Source organism: Peromyscus eremicus, chromosome 19 (genome assembly GCF_949786415.1).
Source record: "Peromyscus eremicus chromosome 19, PerEre_H2_v1, whole genome shotgun sequence".
In the NCBI taxonomy this organism is placed as follows: domain Eukaryota; kingdom Metazoa; phylum Chordata; class Mammalia; order Rodentia; family Cricetidae; genus Peromyscus; species Peromyscus eremicus.
In genome coordinates, this window is record NC_081435.1 from 14593923 (window position 1) to 14615367 (window position 21445).

General features: G+C 46.3%; 1 protein-coding gene across 1 annotated transcript in view; it reads left to right on the top strand.

Moving 5' to 3' along the window:
• The window catches only part of Fhod3 (formin homology 2 domain containing 3), a 428818-nt gene that overhangs the window by 263943 nt on the left and 143430 nt on the right, over positions 1 to 21445 (top strand). The window contains 1 exon segment of the mRNA XM_059246707.1: positions 15176 to 15287. Within this exon segment, the coding sequence (XP_059102690.1) occupies positions 15176 to 15287 (112 nt within the window).

A 21445-nucleotide genomic window follows, 5' to 3' on the forward strand; every position in this document is an offset into this window, starting at 1 on the left:
GAGATGCCCCCTTCTCTACAAAACCCACCGACACCTCTTCCCTCTCTTGCATCTGGGTAGTGAAGGATCTGGAAAGAATAAGTGCCTTGCCCTACTCAGGACCCTTAGGTTTAGAGAAGGAAGCCTCAGTTCTGTCCTCAGCACAGAGATTAAACAATGCAACCACCACAGGTTTCCTCAGCTCAGGTGAGGAAGGCAGGGAAGCTGTATTCTAGCCTTTTTTGTTGACGGAGTCATGGCTTCTAAACCTGAGAGGTTTGCCTGCACAGCCTGCTGGCTTTGCCTTATACAGGCACAATGTTGATAAAGGAAGTGCTGGTTAGAAAAAAATCCTGTTGTTCTGTTTTCATAACGCATTTTCCTCCCATGAAAGGCAACAAGATGTGAATTTGCTGCCTGCCAGAGGGTCATTATGCAATGCACATTTGTAGTTATTTGAAACCCCAAAGAAGAAAATGATGCATTTGCAGCCAAATAATGACTTTTAAAAGAGAAAGCACAAAATGTTTTCAATAAAGTCTTTCTGTTTATATGGGTCCATCTCTAAACTTCTCAGTCAGAGGTAAGAGGTGGGTGCCCCCGCAATGACTTATTAAGGATGTGTGTTTTTTTTTTCCTTCATGCACATGGAATTCTAATTAATTAAGGTAAGCTGATTCTGTTTGTACAGCTTGGCCTGCCTCTCTGTCTTTCATTCTGGTCCTGGGGGAGAGCCTCATCTCCCTACCAGGGATGGTCTTGATGTTGCCATGGAAACCACCCTTTCTGTATTCCTGTCTACCTTTGCTCACCCTGCTCTCTATTTCTGCCAGCCCCACTGAACCTCATTCTTCCAGCTGTGTGTCAGGCTGCTGGTAGACATCAGTGGATTTCCTTTTCATCTGTGTGAAGATGGACATGCTGTCCTGCTCTTATATAACCCCCTGCCAGCTAATTTGAGGAGGGATGAAAAGAGCCCTGGCTATGCTGTTTTCTCTTACACACATTCATATTCATGTTCTCTCTAGGAAACTTCATTATGACAGTAGAATGAACACAAGTGGAGTCGCATGGCATGTAGAACACGGGGTTAGAGGAGGGAGAAGATGGGAGGGATGGGGACAGTTACTATGAAGTGATGGGGCCTAGGGAAGGGTTGCAGCCAAAGTGAGAAATATGTGAAGACATCATGAGGAGCAGTTCCCAAGGCCTAGTTTTCTGGATTTCTAAAACTTGAAGCTATAGTAAAATGTGAGTCATATCTTGGCATAAGATACTGCCTCTGGCAGGAACATGGAAGTTGATATAAAGTTTGGAAAGGGTATTTTTGAAATGAAGGGATGTCCCCAAGCAGAGCTGAGCAGGTGATTGATTCCCAGGTGCTCAGTGTTCCCTGTGTCAGGAAACTGTGCTGATTGCTCAGGAGATGAGACTGAGTCGCCCTTTGGTCCTGTAGTCACAGTATTGGGTCGCTGATATGTGATTACTCCAATGGCCCACATGTAGGCTGAGACATGAAGAGTGTTCTTAGTTCATAAAGTTATAGAATCCTAGCTGTGGTGAATGCTGAGTCATGTTAAAGTTGGTCTTGATATCACGAGTCACATTCCTGATATTTCTAGAAACAGAAAGGAAGTGGGTTGTGGCTCAACCCTAGTGGGACACAGGAGTTGGTAGGAAGCTGCGTGTGTGCTGTTAGTCAGTCACTCTGAATCCCTATGCAGGTGCTCTGACAGTTTAATGGTAGCTGCCAGGGACTGGGATATATACACTATATATAGATATATACATGTACATATATACATACATACGCACATAGCCCAGTCACTCAAGAGCTGTGTGGAAGCACAAGGGCCTGAGGTTACTTCCTGGGACTACATTAAAAAACAAACAAACAAACAAACAAACAAACCATGTTGGGTGTGGTGATATGCTTGTAATCCCAGCACTGGGGAGGCAGAGCCAGGGAGATCCTTCAGGCTAGCTGGACAGCCACCATGGACTACTTGTTCAGTTTTAGGCCAATAAGAGACCCCATTTCAAAGTAAGTGAAAAACTAAAAATAAAGGTGGGTAGCTCCTGAGTAGTGACATATGAAGTTGTCCTCTTGAGTCCACATATAGTCATATACACATGAATACGCACATCCATCCACATTTTAAAATTAAAAACGTAATTTTTACTCCTGTAAGTCTGTCCAAGCAATAGTGTATGTTTTGCTCTAGATGTCATGGGGACCTGATAACTACTTCCTCATTCTACTGGTCACCTGGTCACCACCTTCTTTTTGCAACTGGTCGAAGGTATACAGGAGCCTCCTGGGATAGGACATTTTCTTCCACAAATTTCATCTCTGCTTTAGTGGGCCCTTTAAGCAGCAGACCCCGGGTGCTGGCTGACATGAGCCTGGCAGTCCATTAAACTTCCCTGGCTTTCTCGCATACATCATGCCTGCCAGGTCTTCTTTCTGCGTGTCCATGACTGATGGTTGTGTATCTAAATGCAAGGCATTGCAATTTTCCTCATTGATCAGACCACAGTTCCAGCCTCAAGATAATTGGGAATTCTGTCTTGGCCATTTATCATCTTAACTGTTAGTGCCAGTTTTCTATAACATAAATTTAATAAGCTATGCCTCTTTATTATAGACCAGAATGCCGAGGGGGGGAGAGAGTGTGTGGATCCAGCAGCACAAGCTGCATGACGGCGCTGATTAGTCGGGGTGTTTTAGGGTCACAGTGAAGTAAGTGGGAGCTGCCTAGCTGACCATCAGTCACTCCTCTTCACTGCTCCCAATGCCTTTTCAAGATCTTTCAGAAATCAGGATGTACTGCATCTCACAGCATGTGCTAAGGCTTTGGGGTCCAATGCATCCTTCGCATGGGTTGCCTTTTCATCTATAAATGGAGATAGTCTGTAAGATGAGTAGACACGAGTGTGTAAAACTCTGAACACTGTTCCTGGCCCTGTGGCCTGCATCATTTGTTAATTGCTCTTTTTCCCAGAAGCCCACTCAACATCCTAATTTAGAGATGTTGTCAATTGAGACCACTGGGCCTGATGTTCTCCTCTCCCTCCCTCCTCCCTCCCTCCCTCCCTCCCTCCCTCCCCCTCCCTCCCTCCCTCTCCCCCTTCCCTTCCTCCCTCCCTCCCTTCTTCCCTCCCTTCCTCCTTCTCCCCTCCTCCCTTCCTCCCTCCCTCCCTTCTTCCCTTCCTTCCTCCTTCTCCCCCCTCCCTCCCTCCCTCCCTCCCTTCTTCCCTCCCCCTTCTCTCTCTTAAGCATCCATCCAAAAATTTCCTGGAGTATTTTTTTCATGGACCAGTGGTGAGTTCAGAAGCTGTAGGATGTCACTTTTGGAGTCCATCTGCTCACATCCTCTTTTTGGTAGTTGCTGTTCCGTCTGATTTTTATACTGTGGGAGGCTTCTGTCGGCCCTAGCCCTGCCCCTGACTTACCCCAGGAGTGCAAGGCAGGTTCCTACAGAGCAGCTTACAGCTGGCCTTTGTGCCTGCAGTTTCTAGGGCTTTCATGCTGTGGTGGTAGCCCACATTTGGCTTTCAAGAACTCATGGAAACCATCACACCTGAGCATTTCTTGCTGCTTGGCAGGGTGGCGCCACCTTCCTCCCCTCTGTCCTCAGCGAGGCCTTTGCAGATATCTTTTCCTCTCTGTAAAGAAAATTGCCCCTCTCCCCGCATTTCAAGCCACTTGCTCTCTTCTGCACCCCCAGTTCCGTGGCAGGCTCAGTATCAGTGGCGAGTTTAATGATTATGTGCCTTTTTCTTTTTTGCACATGAGTGTATGCATATATGTGGGTGTGCAAGAGTGTGTAGGTGAGAGGATGATGCGGGTGTCTTCCTTGATTGCTTCCCGCCTTGTATTCTGGAGGCAATCTCCCACTTGAACCCAGAACTCACCGATGTGGTTAGTCTAGCTTTCTTTGGGGATGTCCCTTCTTTACATCCTGCATCCTGGGATTACAGATGGACCATGAGGCCCGCCCACTCAGCCTTTACATAGGTGTGAGGCTCCAAACTCTAGTCCTGATGCTTATGTGCAAACACATGGCCTGCTGAGCCATCTCCCCAGCCCTCAGTTTGGAGACTTTCTTACTGCCAATCTGAGAGTGATACCCTCTGCAGCTAAGTAGGAAAATACCTGAATATATATTTAAATAGAATTATATATATACTTTTAAATATATATATTTTAAAACTCACACTGTAAACATATTTAACACCATGAAATCTGCTCAGCCGTTGAATTCTATATAGCCTAGCTAAAGAAGTTACCAGAACATTAGTCAGTTCCTTGAATAGTACCTGTTGTCTTAAATCGGTACTGGATTTGGATCTTATGTTTATTACTTCCAAATGACTTGAGTTAATACATGTTCCATTAATAGAAGTTGGGTAATATTAATTTTCATAATGAAGCTAATGACCACATATTGAAGAAAAAACATGAGCTTATGGATGTTCTAAACATCTTGTTAGCATTATAAAAACTAACACATTTAAAGCTTTTCAGTGATTATAAGAATAAAATGTTCTCATTGTATAAATCTAGAAATTTTAAAAAGTAAAAACAAACAAAAATACTCTCTGGAAATGCTACCAAAATTAATGATGATGATTAACCTTGCAACCTTTCTTTCTATTTTTCTTAGATTTTTTTTCTTATATAGTAAGCCCTAAACATACTCTAGACATTTTCTGTGTCACTGTAATATTTAAAATATTATTTGGTGTCTGTATAATAGTGTCTTGCATGATTGAGCTGTGACTCACTGGAGTTCATTTCATGTTTCTCATGTTGTCAGTCAAGTGGCCTCAGATTGGACGCTATATTTGAAGATATTTTAATATCATTAAGACCTGTTTAGTGAGTGAAGTTGCGTTTGAACTTTGCATTTGTCAACATTCCATTAGGTAGTACTTCTAAAGCTCCTTTCTAAATATTTCCCCGTGTACTCATGCACTAATGGCAGGATGGTACTGGCCACAGAGCCCATGTTCCCTGTAGAGCTCACCCCGGCTCCTCGGCCTGTGCACACCCAGAGTACAAATTCCAATGTTTATAATTTCCTTTGTGCGTGTGGGTGCACTTGTGTATGCTGGTGTTTGGAGGCCAGAGATAGATCCCTGATGTCATTCACACCTTAGACACGGTTCACCTTGTATTTTTTTGGACAGGGTCCCTCACCAAGTATTCTAGACCGGCTGGCCAGTGGGTCCTTAGGGATCCTCTTGCCTCTTCAGCACTAGGATTACAAACAAGTTACATCTTCCCCTTGATTAGCATAGATTCTGGAGACTCAACTCAGGTCCTTATCCCTGCACCACAAACACTACCACCTGAGTCACCCCCACACACACACACCCTCACCCTGTGTCATAGCATATTTGGTCTCTTAGATGCCCCAGAATGAAACCAATCTCAGTGGGAGAGAAGGGGGACTTTAAGATCAGGTTTCACAAGCCCTTGCCTTTGGGAGATACCAGAGTGAGAGACCTGAGGATGAGGCCAGGCCTCAGAGAGACAGCCAGAAGAGGAGGCCCCAATGGCAGAAGTATCACGCTTTTAGTCCATGCTGTGGCTTCAGGGAACGTATTTGGGTCCCCTCCACCCCCAAGAAGCTTCTCTCTAAGCTAGCCTTGCTGCTTCGTCATTCACAGATGTATTTTCCCTGTGACAGTCGGAAATAGAAGCGGGACTGGAACTCTGATGCTTCTGCTCCTGTGGCTGGGGAAAGCAACCATGTTCTAGCCGTGGGAGAAAGAGTGGGAACTGGTGGTTTGAACCTCAGAACACTTTGGAAGAATGCAAAACCACAAGTAGGCAGCATTCCCTTTCTCCAAGGCAAATACTTTCCCTTTTCTAGGATGGTAGAGGGACCAAAGGACAGCAGAGGCAAGGAGTTCTGGGAGCCATCCCAGGAGGTGCCCTGAAGGCCTGGGTTCCCTTTGTCAATGCTCTAGGCCTCCCCCACCCCCACCCCCAGGGCTTTGTCTCTGTCTGCCTGGCATCCTGTGTACTCACTTCTTGGAGACTCCTGGCAACCAAGCTCTCCTGAGAGCACATTCACCATGCCAGGCTTACCTGCTGTCTGCTGGCATGCCTCCAGGCCTAGATGTTTGTAGAAGAAAGTTCTTTTACTTGGGAAATATTATCTATCATATTTCCACAAAGCACGTGTTTTGAGCCAATAAGAAAGATGGGGCTCTTCACTGGCTAAGGGAAAGAATCTGTTTGACCTGTGTTTTCCTTTGGTTTCATTTAGAAATTGGCCCTGTAACAAGTTATTGTAGGGGTTTTATACCCCAAACTGGGCATGCTGCTTCCTGTAAAAGCACCCAAGCTTGTTGATTTCCTTCAACCAATATTGCATTCTGCAAGCAGTAACAAGACGCCCCTTGGCTGGCATGTTCATGTGAGGCTTTGGTATCCCTTTCTCAACAGTAAAGGGGCGAATTAACGTTACTTTATTAATTGACCCTTTTCTCTTTTTTTCACGTTTTATGTGTGAACATGTGGGTGTGTGCATACCATGGCCCATGTGTGCAGGTCAGAGGACAACTTGCATGTGTCAATTCTCTCCTTCCATCATGTGGTTACCAGGGGTCAAACTCAGGCCATCACACTGAGTAGCAAGCACCTTCACATGCTGAGCCATCTCTCAGGCCCTCAAATGACTCTTTGTAATGACCCTGAGTAATCTCTGGAAAATTTAGCAAAGTGGATATTTTCTGATGTTTGCATACCTCTATTTAAATAAAGTTCCAGCTAAACACCAGCTAAATAAATCACAGTAATTTGTAACTTTTCTGTTTTGTTTTTATCTTCACCATCGTTGGACAGCTTGCTCTGTTTTATACTGTACAGAATTTCTTACTCACTGATTATTGTCTTAAGGGCTACCCAGCTTCCCCTTGGGCTACTTCACTGTTCAGAGTTGGTTTCCTTTCTGTAGACTGCACTATCAGAAGCACGCAGCTGCCACTCTCTGAGGCCAGAGCATAGGGATTTGGTGCAGGTGACTTCCTGTCCTGGCTAATGTGCCAACTCTGATCATTTTATTCCCCATGAATCCCTGTGAGCCAAGGCCCAGAGTTCTGTGCTTGAGGTATTGCATTTGAGCCTCTGCTTTATTTCTGATAATTACCCACATCATGTTGTGGACAGTCTGTTAGAGTTGAGAAGAGAAAGATGCTGGAGCCTAAGATTTCTGTTGAATCATTTACTAATTATGACGAATCTTAGGCCTCAACTTGAGCTGCTTGCTTAGGAAGTCTCAACTTGAGAGTATGACATTAGAATAAAATGTTAGGTAAGGAGTCTTAAAGATGCATAACTAAGGGGCTGCAATTTTGTGTGTGTGTGTGTGGGCAGGTTCTCACTCTGCAGACCAGGCTGATCTGGAACTGACCATAGCCCAGGCTAGCCTCAAACTCAGCAGAGATCCTCTTGCCTCAGTTTCTAGTGTTGGTTTTAACAGCACGAGCGAGGCAGCATGTCTGTTTGGTTTTTTTCTGATACCTATACTATTCTAGAGTATAGATAAATGTATAAACAATGTGGTGAAGCTTTATAGATCAGGGTGTTTTACAGTTTTTAATCTAGTTTAAAAGATCAGCACCTGTGTGTAGAGCACATATCTATGCTACTTCAGTGGGAAATGAAACAAAATCACACATGTTTTTCTAAACCCTTTTGTAACATAAGTCCTAAGGTTGGGAACTTGTTTTCTTTTTATGGTCATTGAGATTTAAGGGAGGAGCTAGCACTTTGAAGGCTTTTGGAATACTTGGATTTGTACTTAATGAGCAGCATATTTGACCTGCTCACTGCATTTCTTCTGTTTCCTTAAGTCCAGTGAACTGCATGTGACATTCCAGTTTAAACATCTTAAGAAAGTACCTTGTATTCCTTTCCTAGGCTTCTGGTTGCTGCATTCTGTCTAAAACCTAGATACTCCCTGTAAGTGAACAGGAAAACCAAACCCTAGTAAAGCGCAGTGGTGGTACTGCTCCCCACCCCAGCCTCTCTGAAATGAGCATGACATTGGAATCCAGAATATGTGTGGGATATGGAGGCTCTGTCCTTGCTTACTTAACTGGCATTTTGGCTTTCATGAAGGCCTTTCAGCCTATTCTATGCTGACTAGGAGTATAGATTCTGAAAGAGTGGGTACAGCAGAGTAGAGCTCAGTCCAGCCACCCTGCAAATGTGTACATCTTCATGAAGTACGGTGGCTGTCTGCCCCTGGCCTCTGCACTCTTTTCATACAAAGGGACTATCTCAGATTCCTGCTTAGCTCTATGTTTTAGAGTAACATAAGACCTTCTTTTCTAGGGCTGGGCATGTAGCTCAGTTGGCAGAGTGCTTGCCCAGTACCTGTAGCACCTGTGAAGCTCTGAGTTGGAGCCCCAGTACCACATAAATCTGAGTGTGACTTTATAGATGTAGCTTCTCTGACTTGTTTTAGGAGATAAAATCCGACAGCAAACTCCCTGTTCCTCTGCTACATGGCTGCCTAAAGAAGATCTGAACACTACAAGACATGCTAACATGGAAGAGGGAAATTTCAAGATGCCTCAACCCTTCACAAAGAGCTGCAGGCTACTAAAGAATATTGAAAGCAGATGGACTAGTCCTCCCCAGGGAAGAACCCCCACCCCAGTTGGTAATCCAGGACCAAGTGGTCAGCTCTGAAATCATTTCCATACAAATAACATTATATGGACAGAGCAGGTTGTGTTTATATATTAGAAATGCACACACATGCATACACACACACACAAACACAATGTAACAACAATTAAAGTAAAATGAATTTGAAGGAGAGCAAGGGGGCACATGAGAGGGGTTGGAGGGAGGAAAAGGAAGAGAGAAAAATTTTTAGTTATATTTTAATTTCAAAAAAACATATTATGAAAAGACCCAAGTGTGGTGGTATACACCTATAACCCCAGCAAATGGGGGCAGGAGAGTTGGAGGTCCAACACTGGTCCTCACCTCTACACTGAACTGAGGCCCTAATATTTACCATGCAACAACAACAAAAAACCCTCATAATTTTCTTTGTTACAGTGGACAAGATTCAGATAGAATACTTGTATTTCTTAGACTGTAAATCAAACACAGGTAACAGAACCCAAAGGCAGAACCTAGAGCCTGTGGTGGTATTGATGTGGCAGGGACCTTCCTGCCATCCCAGAGCTCTCCTGTTCCACTGAAGACAAGAGCTGGGCTAGCAGCTCCCAGCTCTGAGCTTCTCTGACTGCCACTACAGTGCTAGCACTGCCCTCTGAGGATGCTCGGTGCCCCTCACGTGGGTGACGCTCTCTTGCGTGGGGAAGGGTGGTATGAGTCCTCTCTAAGTAGCTGATGGGCCATGTCCTTGAAGCACGGCCAGGGCTGTGTTATACCCTCAGAGTCTCAAAGGGTAACGGCCAGGGCTGTGTTATACCCCAGAGTCTCAAAGGGTTGCTGGGCATGGCCAGGGCTGTGTTATACCCCCCAGAGTCTCGAAGGGTACTGGGCATCCAAAGGGGCTCCTGACACTGTTGGAAGTGGAAGCAAAGACGTGTGGATTGGAAAGGACTCAAACACGGCCAGCCAGTCTACCCCACCCAGCTTTACCTCCTGCAGGGATGTGCTCCTCCCCTTCAACCCCTTTGGTTTGGGACCACTGAGGCTGACTCCTTACTGCCATGTCGCCTGTCTGCTTCATGACTGTTGGACCATCCCATGGTGTCACATGCTTCATGAGAACTGGATCAGCTCTTCCTGATTTTTCTCTCATGACTAGACAGGTTGCCAGGGGTTTGATGCATTGTAGTGAAACTGTTCGTAGTAGGACAGGGAGGAGCTTCGGCTGGAGCTGAAGATTGGATATTTGAGGTTAGAATGATACTTTGAGGGAATGGTGTGTCTGAGCCATACAGTGGTGTATGCTCTGACATTCCTGCAGCTTACTCTCCCACCTCCTCTTTTGGGATGCTCCTTTCTACTTGGTTTCCTGGTCAGGGAACCAAGAGAGCAGCCATCTCTAGATCTTGGGTCTTAAGGGCTCCTCTCTGGGCCCCACCTCGTAGGTGTGAAAGTTACCAGAAGCCTCAATGGGGGTAGTACTTCCAGGGCAAAGCTGGAACAGCAACCCACTACAAGCTACCTTAAGCCTGCCACCCCTGCTCTACCACTGCCTCCCTTTTTTGCCTCTTCCCAGTGGACGTGGCCTGGGACAGCAGTTCCTATGCAAATGTGCGAATATGTCTAAGATGCATTTGGATTTTGTGAATTTGGGAATCAGACCAAAGGCCTTGTACATTCTACAAAAGCACTTTTCTGCTGAGCTAACTCTTTGGCACCAAGAAAAGATTTTTTAAGAACTTTGGGGCCTGGAGAAGATGGCTTAGCAGTTAAGAGCCCTGGCTGCTCTTCCGGAGGACCTGGGTTCAATTCCTAGCACTCACATGGCAGCTTACAACTGTCTGTAACTCCAGTTCCAGGGGATCTGACACCTTCATACCAATGCACATAAAATAAAGTTAAGTAAATTATTTTTTTAAGAAAGAACTTTGGCAAAGGCAATGTGCTGGACTTTGAGGTCAGGATTTACAAATGCTGCCTGCTTCACACTTTAGAGGGCTGTGGTGGCTGTATTTCCCATACAGAAGGGCATCAAAGAGAGTAACTATTGGGTAAGTGAAGGAGAGTACAGCATTATTTAGAAGTAAAGTCTCCTCCCTACTTCCAAGTCTTCACAACACTGCTAATGTGGAATTTCTGAGTAGGAGCCCCGGATGCATCTGAAGATGAGTTGCGACATGCTTTCAATTAGTATCAGGAATTTGCCCCAAATTGATGTTCCGATGCTCTTGCCTCTAAAGCACTTTAATTATCTAATGTGCTTGTTATTCATTGGCATAGTAAAGCTTCTGAAAGCACCAAACATAAATGAAGGAGAAGCTAGTCACAGAACCCCTAAATATAGAAATGATGTTAAAGAATTTTTTAAAAATAAAATTATGGTGCCCAAAAAACTCTCAACAGAGCCTTCCAGCACAGGAGAGGAAGACATGAGAAGGAAGACGTCCATAGCAAAGCAGCTCTCCAGCAGAAGCAGCCATGGCTTAGGGATTCTGGGTGCCAGGGATCATGGAAGTCACACAACCCACAGGTGCTCAGAAGGGCTCTATGGGACTGGCAGAGTCGGCCCTCTGAGACAAGCCTCACAGGAGTGCACTGTGCGGCCGCCAGGTTTTCTCCAGGAACCACAAAATGATCTTCTACCTCCGGGGGAAGCCGCCAAGCCTGGACTTGCTGGGTTTGTGTTTATTTGAAGACATTTCTCCAGCTTTAAACATACAAAGCACAGCTCATTCTTCTGGCCTGCTACCCCCCACTCTCCCAAAAGCCTTGTACTTGTTGAGAAAATACTGTGGAATTTAGCCTCTTCCTAGACAGGAAGGAACAGAGAGATAGTGGGACCTGAGTTAGGGGGTAGGAACCCCTTAAAGTGTTTGGAGCCCCCCAAAGTACTCAGTTCCCTGTGTAGTGGGAACACAAAGAGGATGGGGAGCCTGGGGGCTTCTTGACCTTCACCTGATTGTGGAGGGCCTTAGCTTGGCTAGGGGCTGTGACCTGTTCTATGCCACTGTGATGGGCTGGAAGGAGACGCTCAGTGATATGCCACCTTCACATGTAGTGCTGGATCAATGACTTCTGTGTCAGGTGTAGCTTGTGTCCTTAGGCACAGTAGCCAAATGTGTGTCCAATGTCCATGTCTGTAGGGTCCTTGTAGAAAAGACCACAAATCACGATTGAAACATTTTGCCTTAAATTGTGTCTTTGCTGACCATGCCAATGCTTTTACTCGTCACTGTTCCCTGAACAACGCCATAAAACAGCTCTTTATACAGCATTTGCACTCCGTGGTGCCAAAAAGAACCTAGAGGTGACTTCAGGTACTCAGTTGTGGGGAGGATGGTTGTGGGTATGTGTAAATACTATGCAGTTTTCTGTCACTCAAGCATTTATGGGTTTGGGGGTCACAGCTTCAATCTCCCATGGACATGGGAGGTGCCTCTGGAGCTAGCTCAGTCATGAGCAGGATGCAAAGAGAAAGGCTCTGAGAGGTGGTAATTGTCAAGGGGATGCCTTTCATTGAGGTGTTTTCCACAAGTGAGATTTCCCAGGCCTGTGTAAGAGAAGACCAGGCCTGTAGGACTGGTTCCATGCAGAGAAAAGAGCTGGAGAGAAGTCCCCAAATTGGCAGTAAGCTGAAGTTTGCAGGGTGTGTGTCAGTGGCATGAGACAAAAACCATGGAGGCTACCATCATGGCCCTGGGTGGAGAGGGATGGGGGCATGACTTGAGAGAAGCTCTACCCCACTTGGATTCTGGAGCAGTGTGAGAACATTACATGTGACTTCAACTGACTGCCCTGAGCAGGGCCTGTTGTGGGGGTCACGTCAAGAACAGGCCAGGCTGGTAGTGGCAGGTCACATGCAGGGAGAATGAATGAAAATCAAGTGATGATTTAGCCACAGTGAAGCTGAGATGTGGGATAGCTCCTGAGAGATGTCAAAGTTATAAGACAACCTGGCCCAGAATTTGGGTCAGGCCTAGAAAGCAGCAGACATTTAACATCTGATCTTAGATGAATTGTAAAACCCAGGGATAGGATAGACTTGTCTAGAGAGTGTGTGGAAAGAGAAAGAATGAACTCCCAGGCAGAAACTCTTAGATCTTCCCAAAGCCATACTGGACAATCTGAAAAAAAGAAGTGAGGGAGTCGCCGTCAGGTGGGAGACTAGCTGCCCTGTTCCCGGAGAGAGCAACCCTGTGTTGCGTGTGCTACTGAGAGTTGAGTGAAATCCAAGAAAACTATTGGATTTGATAGCACACAGGCCACCATGGACCTGAATAGCTAAACTGAGTAGTGGAGATAAAGTTAAATTCCTGTCAGGTTGGGCTAGAGAGTGTATGAGCTGCTTTTCTAGTTGGTGGAACAAAATACTTGGATAAAATGAACTTAGGAAGGAATGGTTTGTTTGGGTTCATATGTTTAGGATATGGTCCATCACATCAGGGATGGAGGCAGGAGCTTTAGGTGACTGGTCACATGGCATCCCCAGCCAGGAAGCGGAGGGAGATGAATGCACTCAGCTCACTTTCTGCTTTTTGTTGAGTCTGGGATCCCAGCTCATGGAATGGTGTGGCCTATACTGAGAGACTCTTCCTACCTCCCTCAACCCAGTCTAGAAAATCCCTCACAGACATGCCCAGAAATTTGTTTCAGCAGGGATTCTAAGTCCTGTGAAGCTGAGCAGCAAGATTAATGACCACAGGGAATTGCTGGGAATTGGAGCCATGGGCTGTAGGAACTCTTAGGAAAGGTTTGTGTTTGTTTGTTTGTTTATTTGTGGTTTTTGGTTTTATTTTTTATTTTTTTGTGTCAAGGGGAGCAAGAGAGCAGTCACCTGGTAGAGAGAATGGGACCAGGGACAGATAGGTACTTACCTGGTAGGAGACACAGCAGAGGAAGAGCCTGGGGACAGAGGCGTGGAAAGGCCTTGGAGAAAGGACTTGGGGCTGGTGGGATTTTAAACTGTCCCCTCTTCTACTAGTTTTTTCTTGTTGCTGTGACAAAGTAAATACCTAACAGGTACAATTTGGGAGGAGGATTGATTTTTGACCCCTGGCTTAAAAAGATACAATCCAAAGTAAGGCAGCTAGGACCTACTTGGACTGGGCAGACAAGAGTTGGAGCAAGAGACAGTTTCTTGGATCAGGAAGAAGAGAGGGAATGCTAACACTCAGTTTGCTTTCTCCTTTTCCCATCTTTTCTTCCACCCAAGTCCCCATGGATTGGTGTTATCCACACTGAGGGTGGGTCCTTTCCCCACAAGGTAATTCTCTTTTCAACTCCCTCACAGACACACCCAGAAGCTTTCCTTAGTCTCCTAGGTGAGTCTAAATCCAGGTGACAATGATTGGCCATCACACCTTTGAGCTGCACAGTGCAGTTGCCTGCTGGGGGGTCTCCTCCCTTTTCCGTCAAGTCTGTCCTCTGTCGCTGTGATGTGAGCACACGCCTCCTGGGGTCCCTGGGTGCAGGGAGCTCTTGGTGCAGAGCAAATGAAGAAGCAGGAGCTGATTTTCCACAGTATGGGAGGGTGAACTGGTACAGATTGTTTGACCTGGCCATTGACTGACAGATCAGCGCATTAGCAGACACCCCTAAACCCACTCTGAGTCAAATGTAGTTCTTGGCCTCTCTGTTTAGAAGAGTCTTGTGGGGTTAAAAATGGCAGCGAACAGCTTGGGAAAGGCTGGACAGCCCGAGGTTGGCTTGGTGTTCTGAGGTGCATCATTTGAACAGTTTTCAGGAGGTATGTGTATGGCTGTCGAGGGAGAGATTCTTGGGAGGAAGCGGGATAAAGAGAAGGGAGGTTTTGAGGGGGAGAGGGAGGAGCAACTGGGAGGTGGGAAATGACCCAGAACCCCTCAGGACTGAAGGAGCTGGAGTCAGGAAGCCATGGCAGCTTCCATTGAGGGAGTTGCTCATGGTCTCTCCAAGGGTGAGTTCGACAGCGGGAAAGGAAGGTTCTGAGCTGACTGCAACTCCTCACAAATGCTGAGCCATGGATCCAGGGTCTGTGAGTTCCAAGGCCCCAGGCGGCCTGGCAGGCTTGCGTTTAAGTGCTGGGGACTTGGCTCAGGTTCCATTTTACTCAAGTTGGCACTTGTGGCCTAGAACACGTAGTTTGAACTGCTCTGCCTTCTTCCTTATTGGAAAAATAAAAACCGTAACTATCGTCATTGGGATCAAATGAAGTCCCCAATTCAGCATTCACTGTCTTCCTTGTTGGAAGCTGAGTGTGAATTCTGGGGTCAAATGCTCTGGATTTGAATTCCTGCTTCCATTGATCACTAGCTGTGTGATCATGGACAGTGTGCTCTGCCTCAGTTTCCTAATCTTCACAGTTGTGGGGGGACACTAACACCTGTCTGCTGAGGTATCTAATGAGGGGTGAGTGAGGCGCTAGTGAAGGGATCTGGGGGATCTCTGAGGAGCTCCAGGTTGACAGATGGCTGAGTGCCGGCTGTAGGTGGAGGGGAGAATATGCGTTCAGGTGGGCAGGGTGGCCTCTGCTTCTGTGTGATGGTTTTATCTTTTCTCCAGTTCCGCCTGGTGGTGAAGACGGCCCTGAAACTTCTGCTCGTCTTCGTGGAGTACTCTGAGTCCAATGCACCCCTCCTCATTCAGGCTGTGTCTGCTGTTGACACCAAAAGAGGTGAGCAGTCCCTGCCCTGGGGCCATGGAGGTCATGGTGTCTTGTATAGGGAGGCTTCCCATCTTCTAGTGAGTTATTGGGAGCATTCCGTGTGTGGACATCTCCATGAAGGACCCAGAGTGGTAACTATGGAGCTTAGGGCTGGAATGTGACGCGATAATGAGGAAAATGCACATGTGGACCTAGCCAGCACACGGCAGGCCATTGCCTTTTGCCCCCGTCACTGAGACCGCACAGAGCACCTATGCTCCTGAGCCGGTTCAGGTCACCTTGTGTCCTTCCTTCTCTTCCCTGTCCTCTGGAACACTGGCCCGTGGATGTCCCTTGAGTCTCTGCCCTCTTTCCCTCCATCCTGTGCTGTGCCTTACTCAGGGGCCGCAGCAGTTCTGACCTGTTGTCACACACTGTGGGCAACCCGCCCCCACCTTTTCCTTTTCCCCCGGGTACTCTTGAGGAGTGAGGGATAAGAGATTCAGATAGAAATATAGAGGAGAGAGAGAGAGAGAGAGAGAGAGAGAGAGCGCCTGGGGTGGGGGGCCTGGATCCTTATCCACTGGCCCCTTCTGTCTCTTCTAAAGGGCCTTTTAAAGGAATGCCAAGGGGTGGAGCAAAAGACCTCCCCCCAGCACAGCCAAGTGCAGAACTTTTCTAATCACCTGGTAACCACGCACGTGATCAATCCACGCCCTTATGCAGCCCTTCTGGGTAAAGCAAGCTCAGATCTCACTAGGAAACCTCTCTGGGCTCCCACAATACACCACCCTGAAGAACAATGAAAATTCCTCCTCATTCCATCTAACCCTGCCAGTGCCTACAGCATGAAAGCCGTCGGAGCCTTTCTGAGTAAGGGACCGCCTGCCCTGCCATCTCTCTCCTGGCCCGTGACACCCCTCCCTGTCTCCTGTGCTCCCGAAGCTCCAGACAACCTTTCTCTCTGCTAGACTGTCATCGCTGCCTGTCCGTTGACCTGAGTATGTCCAGCTCAGGGGTAGGGTCTCTATCTCCCTGTATACTGTTCCAGCACTCAGCTGTCCTGAGCAGACGGGCATGCTATACACAGGTAGAAAAGAGCGGACTGTCATGTGCCATATGTGATCTCAGCACCAAGAAGGCTGAAGCAGGTGGATCATGAGTTTGAAGTTAGCCTAGGCTACCTAGAAAGTTAAGACCCTGACTTGAAAAGAAAAAAAGAGAAGAAAGTAGGAACTGTAGCCTACGGTTCAGCGTGAGCCATGCTGTGGTCCACAGGGATGTGAAGTCTTTAGCTGAAATACTAGGGTGCCTGTGGCATCTCTTGCTCATTTTCCTCTGAGAGGACCTGATTGTTCTTATCACCATCCCCACAAAGACTCAGATAAGTAAGAGGAAAATCTGAATACTATTTTTTCTCTTTATGATTGCAATAGTAATACTTCACTTAAAAAATCTGGAAAACCCAGTCTACAGATGATCCCAAATCACTTTTGCTATCAACAGGCAGGTGTGCTAACATGTTGATGTATTCCCATCCAAGTCCTGGATACTTACAGACAAAGCAGCCTCTGTGCTTTGTTGGGAAGATTAGCAGCCTAGATTATACTTTTTATTCAAACTAACTATGTTTTGACTCAACCTGGCTCACTATTCCTTTCTGATGCCCATTCAAAATGGGAAAGACAGTAGCTTCCTCGTTTCTTTGAAGGTCTGAGTTAACAAATGCCAGCCAGGACTATGAACTGGGCACCTACACCTTTGCTCTGAACACACAAGCAGATGCCAGCCCTGGCATGGCCAGTCCAGCCTAGAAGCAACTCTTGGTCTCACTGAGGGAGTGTGGAAAGATGGGAGAGAGCCTCAGGCAAGGTCAGAGCCTGGAGTCTGGAAGGTGGGTCCCAGACCACAGCCACTTGCCCGCTTCTACACAACATGGTGCCATCTGGTACCAGACAGGAGATGTCTTAGAGTAAGAGCAGATGATAGGGCCAGCTAACAGTCCTGAATTAGGAGAGCCAGCAGCTAAGAAACGATGTCTGACTTCCCGAAAGCCTGGTGGGTATTTGGGAAGTGGTTCCCTTGATTTCTCCTTGTAGGATATGTGTTCCATCTCCAGCTATGAGTTATTTTAGGAGAACGGATGCGTGTTTTGTTAACCTCTCTTAAACTTTGGGTATCTCAAGGACACCTGCTGTTGGACCATGATATAGAGACATCCTTTTCATAGCTTTGAGGTTTTCCTTCGGCCTTGTTGAGTAGCATCTCCTAGCATCTTTCTTTGGAGTTGCCACGGCATAAAGAACATGTTGTGGAGAGGGAATGACCCTCAGATGAACCTAGGGCTTTGTTTCCCACATCAAGCTTCATTCCACAGTCCCAGCCTGAGGCCTCTACTATCCCAAGTCTCTCCAACCAGACAAAATGATGGCCATCTTTTCTCAATTAGTTAAAAAAAAATCCCATAGATTGTTTTCTCAGCTTGGTAGATTTTGCCTATAAAATTTCTTCAACCTTTGGCAACTGCTGTAATGTGCCTGCCACTAAACACGAAGAGCTGCAAACAAAGGAACATCACTAATGAAAAAACCCAGAGAAAGCTCATCATGTGTGGCTCACGAGCACGTTTCTTCATGGCTATGTGTGGTCTTGGCTGTGATTCTGTAATGCATACATATAGCGTCATCCTGGTTTACTGGTAATAAAGTTGCCCTAGGATTCTATGATGGAATTAGGCATACAAATATGTCATGGAGTTCTGCAGAGAGCAACACGAATTCCAGGTGTTTCCAGCAGCAGGTTTCAGAGCAGTCTCCAGGCCTTTACGTGCCAGAGATGACTGAAGGAGAGCTGAGCATGTCCACGTGGGCACACGTGCAAATAGCTCATAAATTCTGCTCCACGGAGAGGCTCCAAACTCATTCCTTGGCAGGAGTGATTGGCATGGGAAAGTGGGGACAGTCATCTTTCCATTTTTTTATTAGACAGGAAAACTCTTAGAGTTGAGGACCCAGCAAATAAAACTAACAAAATAAACTAAAAGCCCTCAAAAAGTCATTACCACCTAAAGCAGTTGAAGTCATCCCAGAACAGATTTCCTTGGTGGCTTTATAAACATCATGCATGGCCACCTATGAGTTAACCAGAAGTGTGGCATGGGCATAGAGTGGGCCACTTAGAGAGCCTAGGAAGAAAGTCTGTCAAAGGAGCCTGGTAGTGTAGCTCAGTGGCAGAGTGCAACTCTACTATGCATAAGGCCTGCCCTGCATTCAGTCCTCATTACCTCAAAACAGACAAACCAAAAACGTACCTCATAGGTAGTAATTAACATTTACGGATATGAATATGTGAACATTTTAAATGCCTCATTTGGCCTAGTCTGCTATACTTTGCTTTGGGGCTAGCATAAAAAAGTGAGTTTGATTAGGCCCTGAATGTGTCATGGAATCACAACTGTCTCCTCAAATCCTCTAGATCGTCTTCACTTTTCTAGTGTGTATGTTTGTGTGTGTGTGTATGTTTGTGTGTGTGTGTGTGTGTGTGTGTGTGTGTGTGTGTGTGTGTGTGTGTGTTGCAGGGGTGGGGATGTGCAGAGGTTGACTTAGGATGTCTTCTTTAATCGTTCTCTGGGTTACTTTTCTACAGGGTCTCTGGCTGAACCAGAAGCGAGATCACTGATCTGTCTAGACTGACTGGCCAGAGAGCCCTGGGGATCTGTTTGGCTCTGCCTCCCTAGCATGGGGATTATAGTCACACACCACTACAGCTAGATGTGTTATGTGGGTTCTGGGAATCAAACTCAGGACCTCGTGCATGTACACCAAGTGCTTTATACCATCAGAGTCATCCCCCAGCTCTCTCTCTTGCTTACATCTTTATGTCACTTTTTTCTCGGGGGGTAGATGCAGCCTGACAGAAAGAGAGAAGGACAGTAACTCATGGAAGCTTTAAGGAGATCACTGATTTGTCATTTTGCCTTGTCAGACTCTCTTTTCTTAAGATTTGCCCTGTGGTAGGTTGTCTTGAAGCTAGGCAGAGCAATGGTCCCTCTGAAATGTAGTTAGCCTCTCCCACAGAGGGTGAACTTGGGAAACAGAAAGGGCTACTCATTTTGTCATAAATCTTGGGTCCTATTAATTTGGTCCAGAATAGCTTTTGAAGTTATATTTTTTATTTGAATGTAAAGTGATGAGATATGACTTAATTCCTGGACATGCATATCACACATGGTTATCATAGAATAAAGTCTAATCATCCGTTCAAGCAATCTTGTCTCTGATTCTGCTTGAGGGTCTCTTGAATGGGGAAGAACACCCAAAGCATGGTGGAGGCTAGAGGTTACACACTTGAGCTAGACTTCACTGTTCATTGTCAGAAGTCTCTGTGGAGACTACAGAGATCTGTTACCTGGAAAGATCCAGAATGTGCTGGAAGGAATGTCCAGCATGTTTTTGATCGTTAGACCAACTCATGGACAAGGCATTGTGTTAAGTGTCTGATTAAGTTAATGCAGGGGCCTATTAGGAGAAGAATAAGATGAGAAATGTCTCAAACATGTCTTCTGTGGGTATGTCTTTAGTCTGAGTTAAGAAAGAGTCACGGTGCCTTGGTGGCAAGGGAGGACTGGCCTGGAGCCTTGTAGATGGTGAGTGTTATAAGTGTTGGTGTTACCAATAGCCACGGCCATGATAATGGCAGCTACTGATGCTTGGGTGTCTGTGGTGCAGCAGACACAGCCAGTCAGTGTCCACACAGAGTTCAGTCATTATGCAAATATTTGAGTCAACTATGGGCTTTTAAACACCAGGAGGCACCAGGCTCTTATGGAACCTATGTTGCGTTGCAGTGTTTAGGGTGCAGGGTGGGTGGACATTGGATCTTGAGGGAGACAGATAGTAATGACAACCTTGTCTTCCAATGTACCCCATCAATGCTAAGAAAGGAACTAGAAATGCCTTTTCTCCTGGACACCTCGCAGTAATCCCTTAAGACAAACACTTGCATCTCAGCTTATAGATGTGTCCCCCAACCTGTCTTAATCTCCAACTTAAATATTTTGCTTTTAACATTTATGTATTTGCTTATTTATGGAGTGTGTGTGTGTGTGTGTGTGTGTGTGTGTGTGTGTTGCAAGAGTGAGGCAGGGATCTGGCTCTTTCCCTCTTTCTGGGACACCTGCCTCTATTTCTTGGCTTTTCCTTCCCCAGGCTCCACAGGGCACTTTGGATTGAAAATCAACAATGAGGAAGTAGTTCTGAGTCCAGAAGCCCCAGAAAAATTAAAACTACAGACTGAAGTGTTTTCTCCAAGGCACAATGCTCCCAGGAATTCTCCCAGCATCTTCTGGGAGCCCTCTAGTCCCTGAGACTGATGCCCCATTAGAAATACAAGCAGGTACTTCCTGAACTCATTGGGACAGTGAGGCCCAGGGTCTACTAGCTACCTTGACTGGCTGTCTTAAAGGCTGAAATGGTCACTTCGTTGGTTCTTGAACAACTATACCCTGGTGCTAACTGTAAAGGAGTTTGATGATAAATGTCCAGAGACAATTTAGTGGGTAGTGGGAGGGAGAGCATGCCTGTGCATTCAGAGTTAAAAAGAGAGGCAGGAGATTGCTTGGCTCTGACTGGCTGGGTAACTCAGCTAAGGATGAGACCAGGTGCACTTGCAGGGAGAGCTGTCATGTCTGCGTGTGGAGTTAACCTGTGTGTGTCATGTCTTCTAGAAGGTGGCTGCTCCTCCGTCCTTCTGTCTTCTTTCCTTACTGTGTGTATCTGCCTTCTCGTTCTTGGAAAGCTGTTCCGTCTTCACAGACTAAGTGCCCGCTCAGAAATCATCACTGTTCTCAGACGTTTTACTGACTCTCTGCTATGTGGCAGGCACTGTGCTGAAGGTGCAGAGATGAACAAGAGTGATACCGTTTCTGCCTTTGGGAAATGTTTATCTCAAGGCCAAGGTCAGCCCTGTCACCAGCCATCCAAGGACCAGCATTCGGAAACTGCTGTGCTTAGGTTATTTACAAATTTACTTTATCAAGCCAGAATAAGTAATATCCATTTGAGATGCTTTATAGAGGAATCACACCGAAAAGAGGTTCACATTCCAGCCCGCCCACCCAAGGGCAAGCCAGTGCGTCTATCACTCCTAATGTGTATCTCAGATCATGCCAAAAGATGGCTTTGTCCTTC